The following is a 12,385-nucleotide window of genomic DNA, read 5'->3' on the forward strand; positions in this document are numbered from 1 at the left end:
AACCTGGTATATGTCCTTTATCCTGATGCCCATCTTGGTAAATATATATCCCCCATCCTGGTATATTTCTCCTGTCCTGCTGATGTTCTTTAATGTATAGAAAAAACTAAATCAATATACTTACCAGGGGCGAACATAGAAGTCATGGGACCCCATAACAAGAGTATAATGCACCTCCCATAGTCCTCCATAGAGTATAATGCATCCCACAGATCTCCATGTGGTATAATGCACAGACCATAGTCATCCATAAAGTATAATGCAGCCTCATAGTCATCCATAAAGTATAATGCACCCCATAGTAATGCATAGTAGTATAATACACCCCCACACTCATCTATAAAATATAATGCACCCCATAGTCATCCATGTACTAGTATGGCCACTGATTTAAAAAAAAAAAATACTCGCCTTCACTTCGCTCCCCTGCCGAGAGGCATACTCCTGTGAAGCAGGCAGCTGACTTCAGCGTGCAACGGGAGCGTATAACATCACTGCCATGCACCCAGTGACGTGCACACTGATGTCTGCTGCTGGCCTCTGATTGGACGCACATCCAGTTGAAGATTCTGCTGGCGTCGGCGTGCCCTGACCCACCGGGTTCGGTCACGGTGGCTACCGTGTTTGTTGTGCCCCTGACGCCACTGCAACAGTTATATACTGTGCGGGCATTTATAAACTAAACATTGAACATTAATCATTTATAGAAAGAGAAGTATGCAAATCACATATGGGCGGTTATGAGATGACCACTGAATATAAAACTTGATGTTGCACTAATAATAATAATTTTTATTTTTATAGCGCCAACATATTCCGCAGCATTTTACAATTTTAGGGGGGGACTTGAACAGACAAAAAAAGTTACAGACTAAGTATAACTCTAGCTTACAGTCTATAAGGAAATAGGGGAGACACAAAAGGTAAAAATGTACATACAGTGGGTACGGAAAGTATTCAGACCCCTTTAAATTTTTCACTCTTTGTTTCATTGCAGCCATTTGGTAAATTTGAAAAAGTTTGTTTTTTTTCTCTCATTAAAGTACACTCTGCACCCCATCTTGACTGAAAAAATCTGAAATGTAGAAACTTTTGCAAATTTATTAAAAAAGAAAAACTGAAATATCACATGGTCATAAGTATTCAGACCCTTTGCTCAGTATTGAGTAGAAGCACCCTTTTGAGCTAGTACAGCCATGAGTCTTCTTGGGAATGATGCAACAAGTTTTTCACACCTGGATTTAGGGATTCTCTGCCATTCTTCCTTACAGATCCTCTCCAGTTCCGTCAGGTTGGATGGTGAACGTTGGTAGACAGCCATTTTCAGGTCTCTCCAGAGATGATCAATTGGGTTTAGGTCAGGGCTCTGGCTGAGCCAGTCAAGAATGGTCACAGAGTTGTTCTGAAGCCACTCCTTCGTTATTTTAGCTGTGTGCTTAGAGTCATTGTCTTGTTGGAAGGTGAAACTTCGGCCAAGTCTGAGGTCCAGAGCACTCTGGAAGAGGTTTTCATCCAGGATATCTCTGCACTTGGCCGCATTCATGTTTCCTTCATTTGCAACCAGTCATCCTGTCCCTGCAGCTGAAAAACACCCCCATAGTATGATGCTGCCACCACCATGTTTCACTGTTGGGATTGTATTGTGCAGGTGATGAGCAGTGCCTGGTTTTCTCCACACATACCACTTAGAATTATCACCAAAAAGTTCTACCTTCATCTAATCAGACCAGAGAATCTTATTGCTCATAGTCTGGGAGTCCTTCATGTGTTTTTGAGCAAACTCTATGCGGGCTTTCATATGTCTTGCACTGAGGAGAGGCTTCCGTCGGGCCACTCTGCCATAAAGCCCCGACTGGTGGAGGGCTGCAGTGATAGTTGACTTTGTGGATCTTTCTCTCATCTCCCTACTGCATCTTTGGAGCTCAGCCACAGTGATCTTGGGGTTTTTCTTTACCTCTCTCACCAAGGTTCTTCTCCCACGATTGCTCAGTTTGGCTGGACGGCCAGGTCTAGGAAGACTTCTGGTGGTCCCAAACTTCTTCAATTTAAGGATTATGGAGGCCACTGTGCTCTTAGGAACCTTGAGTGATGCAGAAATTCTATTGTAACCTTGGCCAGATCTGTGCCTTGCCATAATTCTGTCTCTGAGCTCTTTGGGCAGTTCCTTTGAGCTCATGATTCTCATTGTGTCTGACATGCACTGTGAGCTGTGAGGTCTTATATAGACAGGTGTGTGCCTTTCCAAATCAAGTCCTATCAGTTTAATTAAACACAGCTGGACTCCAATGAAGGAGTAGAACCTCTCAAGGAGGATCACAAGGAAATGGACAGCATGTGACTTAAATATGAGTGTCTGAGCAAAGAGTCTGAATATTTATAACCATGTGATATTTCAGTTTTTCTTTTTTAATAAGTTTGCAAAAATTTCTACATTTCTGTTTTTTTCAGTCAAGATGGCGTGCAGAGTGTACTTTAATGAGGAAAAAAATGAACTTTTTAGAATTAACCAAATGTCTACAATAAAACAAAGAGTGAAAAATGTAAAGGGGTCTGAATACTTTCCGTACCCGCTGTATATTGTATTATACAGCCACGATATACTAAATATTACATAATATACTAAAATCGCTACTTTTCTTTGTGGTCTGGAAAACCCCTTTAAGTGTAATCTTTTTGAGCTAAATTGGTGCATGTGACAATAGCTTTACGATTAACATCCTTGTTCAAGATTATTCTGTTAAATTTGCAGGTTCAATAATTTAATAATAAATTAGGACTGCTGCTGTGCTTTTTTTATTTGTAGTATGCAATTCATACAGCTGGCACCAGTTCACACTTAGGAGGTGCTAGTCAGGATTTTTTACTATTTATCTCAATAGGAGGTTAAATTGCCCTCTACCTGACATCGCACTCCTCCCATTGACCAGCAGGTGATTTATAATCAGTTTTACCTGCCCATTTAAACTGTAGACGTTTTAGCCCAGAAGTGAGGTGTGTTGTCCAAAGATGTAATCCACCAAGATTCACAATTTAATAATTTTCTCTAGTGGTCTCCTCCCCTAAAAGGTTTTTTAACCCGTTCTATGCCAATAACAATACAAGCAGAAGTATCCCCATTGTGCTCTATGGAGAAATGTCTCGTAGCTGCTGAGAACTTGGACACAAACTTATTAGCGGCATTGGACAAATGCCTTCTAATTCTAACTTTCAAAAAGTTAGACGTACACCCTACGTATTGAATATCATAGATTTTACAAGTGATTAAATAAATGACAAATAAAGTATTGCAATTAATAAAATTCTTTATAGAATACGATTTTTTTGTAATAGATGAAGTGCATTTTGTTGTGTTTTCTATGTGTTTGCAACAAGTGACCACACTTATAAAATCCTATAGTGTTTAACCAAGTATTATTGCTGCAGCAATTATTTAAATAAAGGCCCAGGGACAATAGATTCCCCAGAGTGGGAGCTTTTTTAACTGATAATCTGACAGGATCAGAGAGAATGCTTTTTAATTTTTTGACTTGTTAAATTGCAGTAAACTGGGGACTGTATGTAAATACAAAATTAACAATATGTGGTTTAAACTCAATATTTTTTTTCTTTTAATGTATCACCTCTTGTTATTTTATTCACTATTGTCTGCCTGCCTGTCAGCTTCCAAGAAGGGAATTTTCGCTCTCCAAGTCTTCGTTTAACCTCAGAAGCCTCTTGTGTATAGGTTGACTCTACTGTGGAATTTCTTTTAATTCTAATTAATTCACCTCTGGGGAGAAACAGTGATAGTTGTCGATAAATTATTATTGAGAGTGACATCCAGAAAATTAATCTCAGAGTTTTGTACGTTATGAGTACATTTCAAGTTCATGTCATTCTGATTGATATGTTAAATAAAGGCTGTAACAGAATTAGGGTTTCACTCCCATATCAGTAGGAGGTCCCCTGACTTGTATATACAGTGGGGAAAAAAGTATTTAGTCAGCCACCAATTGTGCAAGTTCTCCCATTTAAAAAGATGAGAGAGGCCTGTAATTGACATCATAGGTAGACCTCAACTATGAGAGACAAAATGAGAAAACAAATCCTGAAAATCACATTGTCTGATTTGGAAAGACTTTTTTTTCAAATGTTGGTGTAAAATAAGTATTTGGTCAATTACAAACAAGCAAGATTTCTGGCTCTCACAGACCAGACGAGGAACGGCGAGTGACAGGAAAGAGCTGCCAGTTCGGAAACTTTTCTGATGGACATGATGGCTATCAGAAATGTGACCTTCCAGGAAAGGAAGGACAAGGAAATTTCTTGGATAGGTTCAAAAGGAGGGGCCTGAAGAGCACCTAACACAAGTGTTACGGATCCGGGTGGTGGAACCTCTGTGCTGTGATACAAGGAGGGACCAGAGGGGCGTAACTAAGTGCCTACCTGGACCGACCCTGGCCACAAGGCAACTTAGTCGACACCGTGAACAAAGGAGTGACCGGGAAGGTGAACCACGTGCCACTCTGGGACCGACCTTGTGTGAGAGCAGGCGACTCCGACGGGACTGATGGCCGAGGCCGACAGGCACAGCAGATGAGCACGGCTGGTAGACAGGCAGGTGATGCGGGTAGACAGACACGACCGATAGGCAGGCTGGTGGGCACGGCAGATAGACAGGCAGACGGGTACGGCTGATAGACAGGCTGGCGGGCACGGCTGATAGACAGGCAGGCGGGCACGGCTCATAGACAGGCTGGCGGGCATGGCTGATAGACTGGCGGGCAGGCACAGCAGATAGACAGGCGGGCAAGGCTGATAGACAGGCAGGCGGGCACGGCTGATAGGCTGGTGGGCACTGGAACCTGAGGACTGAGGAGAGTGTCAGCACACAAACAACAATCTTGCACAGGCACCTCCATTTTGGAGGAGGTGCCTTATATAGGGGAAGTCCTCCGAACTCCTCTGTCCGAGACAATGTGGAGGGGGTAAGCCGTCGAGACGAAAGATGTGACTGATGAAGTCCATAGCCAGCACAGGTGCAGAAGGAAAACCAGGCAAAGGAATGAAGTGAGCTATCTTGGAGAAGAGGTCGGCGACCACCCATATGACGGTAGAACCGGCAGATACTGGAAGATCAGTGATGAAGCCCATAGCAATGTGTTGCCAAGGAGCAGAAGGCACGGGGAGAGGAAGAAGATGACTAGCTGGAAGGTGCCTAGGTATCTTGTTACGGGCACAGGAGGAACAAGCTGCAACAGAATCCGCAACATCATTGCGCAGAGTGGGCCACCAATATTGTCGGGCAATGAGCAGAAGTGTCTTCATCTGGCCGGCATGACCAGCCAGTTTGGACGAATGACCCCAGAGTAAGACCCTCTTCCGATCCTGAGCCGCTACAAAGGTCTTACCAGGAGGTAGATGAGACAGGTCAAAAGGAGCAAAAGTCATTATTCTGGAGGGGTCAATGATGTGTAGAGGCTCCTCCTCTTGGTCGGTAGACAGGAAAGAGCGGGAATATTCTTGTCTGCCGGGTGGTAATGGAGAATGAAACTGAAACGAGCAAAGAACAAAGACCATCTTGCCTGACGCGGATTTAGTCTTTGGGCGGTCTGCAAGTAAGCGAGGTTTTTATGGTCAGTGTAGATGACCACCAAGTGCAGAGCCCCATCAAGCAAGTAGCGCCACTCCTCCAGCGCTAATTTGATGGCCAGCAATTCTCAATCTGCTATGGAGTAATTGCGCTCGGACGGAGAAAAGAGTTTGGAGAAGAAGCCGCAGGTCACAATTCGCCCGGACGAGGATTTCTGGGTGAGTAGTCCTCCGGCCCCGGAGGAAGAGGCATCAACCTCTTGAAAGAACTGTTTATTGCAATATGGATGATGTAGTACTGGAGCGGAGGAGAAGGCTTGTTTAAGAGAGACAAAGGCACTTTCCGCCTCGGAAGTCCACTCCCTGGGATTTGCTCCTTTACGGGTGAGAGCAGAGATGGGAGCAGTCCGGGAGGAGAAATGAGGAATGAAGAGGCGGTAATAGTTAGCAAATCCCAGAAACCACTGAATAGCCTTCAACCTCTCAGGTCGGGGCCACTTTAAGACAGCAGACAACTTCTCGGAATCCATCTGCAGTCCAGTCTCAGAGATGATATACCCCAAAAATGGCAGGGAGGTCTGCTCAAAGAGGTATTTCTCGTACTTGGCATACAGGCGATTCTTCTGGAGCCTTAGCAGCACCTGACGAACATCCCTCTGGTGAGAGGGCTGATCAGGGGAGAACACAAAGATATCGTCCAGGTACACCACCATGCAGGAATACAGGAGATATTGGAAGATGTCAGTTACTAACTCCTGGAAGATGGCTGGAGCATTACAGAAACTCAAAGGTATCACGCGATACTCGTAGTGACCATCCCGAGTGTTGAATGCCGTCTTCCACTAGTCTCCCTGGCAAATCCGGACCAGATTGTATGCCCCACAAAGATCGTGTTTAGTGAAGATCTTCGCGCCTTTTAGGCGATCAAACAGCTCCGAGATGAGAGGCAGGGGGTGCTTATTTTTTATGGTAATCTGGTTTAGGCCCCTATAGTCGATACATGGATGAAGAGAGCCATCTCTCTTTTTGGCGAAGAAGAATCCTGCTCCAGCCGGAGAGGTGGATTTCTGGATAAATCCCCTAGCAAGATTTTCTTCTATGTACTCTGACATAGCACGGATCTCGGCCAGCGACAAGGGGTAGATTCGCCCTCGAGGAGGTGAAGCAACAGGTATTAGGACAATGGGGCAATCATACGGCCTATGAGGTAGTAGTGTCTCTGCCTCCTTTTTATCAAAGACGTCCGCATATGACCTGTAGGGTGTCAGCAGGCCAGGTAGGTTAGCTGGAGTAGATGGAGGTCGAGCAGGACAAACCGGAACCAGACAGGACTTATGACATTCCTGACCCCAACGGAGCACCTCACCTGAGCTCCAATTCAGGACGGGCTCCTGTCTCTGTAACCAAGGCAGACCAAGCGAAACGGGATGAGAGAGACCGGACAGTACGTAAAAGGAGATCCTCTCCGAATGTAGCATCCCCACCTGAAGAGTTACAGGCTCAGTGACAAACAAGATGGTCTCAGAGAGAAGCTTTCCATCCACAGAGGAAACCACTAAAGGATCAGCCAGACATATGGTAGGAATCTGATATCGGTCCACAACGGCCTGTTGAATGAGGTTCCCAGTGGCTCCGGAATCCAGATAGGCAGTCTCGAAGAACCGGATCTCACCACAGGTAACCGAAACAGACAGAGTCAAGGGCGGAGAGGAAGAACTTTTGCCTAGGACGACCTCTCCGAGCGGTCCTAGACACTGGAGTTTCCCGGTCTCACTGGACATGAGCGGATAAGATGCTCTGTACTGCCACAGTAGAAGCAACTCCCCTCGGCGTGGTGGATCTCCTGGCGAGACTTGACCATCTTAACTTGGTCTATTTGTATAGCCTCTGGAGAAGACACCGGAGGGGATGCTGGTTGTGAGACTGGCCTTTGGAAGGTTGACGCGAGGCACAGGGGTCTTCTCTCACGGGTCGCCTACTTAGAACGCTCCTGAAAACTGATGTCAATCCGTGTAGCTAATGACACCAGGTCATCCAGAGAGGGAGGTATGTCACGTCTCGTCTAGGCTCATCGAACACCTTCTGGAAATCTGCGAGGAAGGCCTGGAGATAGAAAACCAGAGGATCCCCTTTCTCCCACAGAGGATTAAGCCATGCCAACGCCTGTCTTATGAAATGAGACATGATGAATGCTACCTTGGCCCGGTCGGAGGTGAACTGGTGTGCCAGGAGCTCAAAGTGCAGCGTGCACTGATTTATGAAGCCCTGACATAGGGCAGAGTCACCACCAAAACGTGGAGGCGCAGAAAGCCGGAGTCCAAAGCCGGATGCCACAGCACCACTGAGTTGAGGTGCCGCCGGAGCGGGTGCCACTCGGTTAGAGGCGGACACAGTCGGGGTGGACAGAGCATCCAGGCGGGAGTTGACTGTCCGCAGATAGGACAGGATAGTATCCTGCTGGGATCTCTGGCGAGAGACCTCTTGGTACAGGTCTGAGAGCGAAGGAGCCTGAGAGCCACAGGAATTCCATGGCCTGTGCAAACTGTTATGGATCTGGGTGGAGGAACCTCTGTGCTGTGATACAAGGAGGGACCAGAGGGGCGTAACTAAGTGCCTACCCGGACCAACCCTGGCCACACGGCCGCTTAGTCGACTCCGTGAACCAAGGAGGGACCGGGAAGGTGAACCAGGCGCCACTCTGGGACCGACCTTGTGTGAGAGCAGCCGACTCCCATGGGACTGATGGCCGAGGCTGACAGGCACAGAAGATGAGCATGGCTGGTAGACAGGCAGGTGATGTGGGTAGACAGGCACGGCCAATAGGCAGGCTGGTGGGCATGGCAGATAGACAGGCAGGCGGGTATGGCTGAAAACTGGCATCCATCGTAATAACTAGCCAGTGAAGAGGGAGAAACGATCTGCAGAGGCGGATGGAGGAGGAGAGGGTCCATCATGACAGAGACTGTCTAACTAGAGGAGGCAGGAAAATGGGACGATCCAAAGAGGAAGTCCTCTTGTCCCAAGCCAACAGAAGAGCCAATTGGAGAGGGTGGGTATGGAACTGGGCAAAGGGAATGGCCTCCATGGTGCCGACGATCTTACCCAGGACTCGCATCCAAAGTTTCAGAGGGTGAGGGGATGGGAGTCTTAGATCGCGGATGCCCAGGCTGAGAGCCATGATCCTGTCTTCTGGGAGGAGAACCCTGGCCAGGGAGGTGTCGAACATCATGCCCAGAAAGATTAGATACTGGGACGGAACCAGGGATGACTTGGAGAGTGTTCAAGGTGATCTGGAGGCTCTAGCAGCAGTCTCGGTAGGACGGCCTCTTGATTAGCAAATCGTCCAAATAGGGAATAATGACTATTCCCTTGGAGCAAAGGGATGATCGCCATCACCTTGGTGAACACTCTGGGGGCAGAGGCTAGGCCGAACAGGAGAGCCATGAATTGGTAGTGATCCTTCTGGATCACAAATTGGAGAAATCTTTGATGAGACGCACAAATTGGGATATGAAGGTAAGCATCCTGAATGTCCACCAAGGACAGAAACTTCTCGGGTTCCATAGAAGAGATAACCAAGCTGAGGGACTCCATTCTGAAATGACGGAGCCGCACCCGCCGGTTCAGGCGGTTGAGATCCAGAATTGGGCGGAGGGATCCGTCCTTTTTTGGCACCACAAATAGGTTGGAATAAAAACCCGTGAAGCACTATTCTAAGGGAACGGGAATGATGACTCCTGCTAGTAGAAGGGAATTGATGGCTTGGATAAAAACTGAAATGTGTGCTGGATCCCTTTGAGGGTGAGACAGGAAAAAACTACTGAGTGGGATAGAGGAAAACTCTATCTTGTAGCCTGTGGAGACTAATTCTCTGACCAAGGCGTTGTCGACTGCTGCCAGCCATACGACCTGGAAGAGAAGGAGACGGCCACCAACCCTAAGAGGATTCCCAGGTGGGGTTGACCCATCATGCAAAGGTGAATCTGCTAGAACGGGATCCTGAGGGCTTGTTAGGGCGGCCCTTAATGCGCCAGGATGGGGCAGGCTTGTATGAAGGCTTCTTTCTTTCTCTTTGGGCTTGAGATCGGGACCCTGGTAAAGGAGAAGGGACGAAACTGAGGAGTTTGTCTGTTGTTGAATGGACGTTTGAGCTTAGGCTGGGAGAGAGAGGTACTCTTGCCGCCAGTGGCGTCAGAAATGAGTTGGTCCAACTTACATCCAAAGAGTCGGGAACCCTGCAAGGGAAAGTTGGTAAGCATTTCTTTGGAAGGCGGATCAGCGTTCCAGGCCTTAAGCCAGAGAATCCTATGTATGGCTATGATATTACTGCTGGCCAAAGCTGAGCAATTAGCAGTGTCTAGGGAGGCAGAGAGAAGATATTTCCCTGCATGGGCAATCTGCCATGGCCTCTGGGGGGAGCCGAAGAAGCAAGACCTTGACAGAGAAGTGTTTCCCAAGCGGAGACGGATTTGGCTACCCAGGTGGAAGCGAAAAGGGGGCAAAAGGAAGCGCTAACAGTCTCAAAGGCTGATTTGGCGAGGGATTCAACCTGTCTGGTATCCTTAAGGGAGGAACCATCGGGCAGCGACAAAATGGTCTTAGCAGAAAGACGGGAAACCGGTGGGTCGACAGAGGGGGAATGTGACCACCGGCTGATGAGTTCTAAACTAAAGGGATATAGGATGTCTAACTGTCTCCTCCTGGAAAAGCACTTGTCGGGGTGCTCCAAGTTTTTTGAGAGGATACCCTCGAATTCCTTATGACTAAAAAATGTGCAGGGGGGACGTTTTGCTTTTTTGAAGGACACAGCTTGTTCCTGAGGGCACTCATCCTCTTTGATATTGATGGACTGATTAAATGCTGTAATGAGGCTGTTGACCATGTCCTGCAGTTTGGAATTCTGATTCATATTGGAATCTGATTCTGAATCAGACTCGGAAACGGATCCAGGGGACATTCCTGGGGAGGACAGAACTGAAGGCATCTTGGAGGACATGGAAGGAGATGGAGATCTGAAAGAGGAAAAGGAGCGCGCTTGCTTCTTGGGTCTTGTCCCTGATCTGTCCTTGTGAGGATGGAGGCTGGGTGCCTGCGAATCCTGCTGCAGAAGGCTCGGAGCGCTGGAAGCAGCCGTTAGAACGGGTAGACGTTCCATGACCTGGACCAAGGATTGTGAGACCTTGGAGAGGTCAGATACTCAATGAGAAAGGGCAACAGCCCACTCCGGAGCGGCGGGGGCCTCCTGTGAGGCTGACATTATGGAGGGGCTGCAGGTTAGGCAGAAAGCAGAGGCCTGGCCTGTGGACCACTTTTTATTACAGAGGGCACAGGCGTAGTGAGTTATAATGAGAGAAGGACGGGGTAGAGGCTCCCTGAGCCTGTGCATATTTAATGAACAGGATTCTGGGGAGATGCGGCAGGAAGTGGACCGGGTCTTATGGATGCAACTGGATCATGTCTGTGGAGGATAACAACTTCCATTAGCACTTTGGCTATAAGAGCCATTTGAATATAATGTGTGAATAAGCCGATTTTCTACATTGGAGATTTTCAATATTGAAGCATGAACTGTAATTATGTCTACCTATCTAATTGGCCAACTATATTATCCATTGAATACCACTATTTTGGTGGATATCCATATCCCATGGTTGGGATAATATTTGTATGTCTATATGCAATGCTATTATTGATGGTTCTTCTATTCTGTATGTTAAATTGATCTATTATGCTCAGTAGCACTGATACTGTTATAATGTTTGTGCTTTATTTTCATCTATCTTTCAATGTGAGGTGAGTTAATTTATCCCAACTAGGCTTATCTACATATAACTTAATGATGATTATAATATCCTTATATCCTGTTAGAAGTTGGGGGCCTTTTAGAGCCCTTGTATTCATCATAGGTACAGCAACCACAATTCATTCATAATTAGTTTTGGCCATACATTATTCATTTGTCACTTTATATTAATTTCATTTCTTCTTAGTTTGTGAGGGTTTAATATACTATTGTATGGTCCAAATTAGGCCCATTTACACATATAACCACTTATATTAGACCTTTTTGAGGTTGTTGTTGGTTGCATATTTATGTGTGCCTGGGATACCATTGAGGAGGGCTGATACTGTGAAAAAGAATAGCCCGGACAGAGCCTACCCTGTCAGAGGAAGGGTCCTGTGTCCGATGTGGTGTCCCCCAGGCAGGAGTAGCTGCGGTCCAGCAGGGATGTTATGGACTCCGTGGACCGAGATGGCAGCAGGGAGATGGAGGAAGAAGACAGAGGGCGGTCGCATGCAAAAAAAGTGCAGTAATGAGGGGTGGTCCTGTAAAAGGTACCGCCCCTATGGATAACTGTTGACCTGGCGCACGTGTGGGATAAAGCCCGTGCTTGAAAAAAGGGAGTGTGGCTACCGCCCTCTTGCCGGCACAGAATGGAAGTGGGCAGCACGGAGGGCGGGCCGGAGTGATGCTGAAAACCGGAGCGTGCCGTGATAGGCCGCATGATGATGTAAGGGGAGCACCGTGTCCCCTGATGCTGTAGATGCTGTTATCTGCGCTGTGTCTGAACCTCATCTCCTCATCTTGGGATGGCATCAGTAGCAGAGGTAGAGGGGGGTTTGCTGAGAGAAGTCCATCCCGCACCGTCCCACCCTGGACGGTGCAGAAGACGGGATCGACCCCTGTGAAAGGGGAAGGTCACTACTAATGCTGTTTTATGGTGACTCTGAATAGGAGAATTCTTGGACTGAACAGCTAGTATACTGTATGTATTTGTACTATGGTGTAGCGGTCATCATCGTTGTATATGTT

At 47.1% G+C, this 12,385-nt stretch overlaps 1 protein-coding gene across 3 annotated transcripts in view; it reads left to right on the top strand.

The window, feature by feature from the left end:
• Positions 1-12,042: 12,042 nt before the first annotated feature.
• PKIA (cAMP-dependent protein kinase inhibitor alpha) overlaps positions 12,043-12,385 on the top strand; it is a 68,509-nt gene continuing 68,166 nt past the window's right edge. Inside the window, exon 1 of one of the 3 annotated variants that reach the window (XM_073676756.1) lies at positions 12,043-12,180. In XM_073676756.1, coding sequence (XP_073532857.1) covers positions 12,163-12,180 — 18 coding nt within the window. In that variant the 5' untranslated portion in view covers positions 12,043-12,162. The other 2 variants (XM_073676755.1, XM_073676759.1) reach the window with 2 other exon arrangements.

This window comes from Phyllobates terribilis, unplaced genomic scaffold (genome assembly GCF_046119375.1).
Source record: "Phyllobates terribilis strain yellow unplaced genomic scaffold, ASM4611937v1 Scaffold_4__5_contigs__length_816908805, whole genome shotgun sequence".
Classification (NCBI taxonomy): domain Eukaryota; kingdom Metazoa; phylum Chordata; class Amphibia; order Anura; family Dendrobatidae; genus Phyllobates; species Phyllobates terribilis.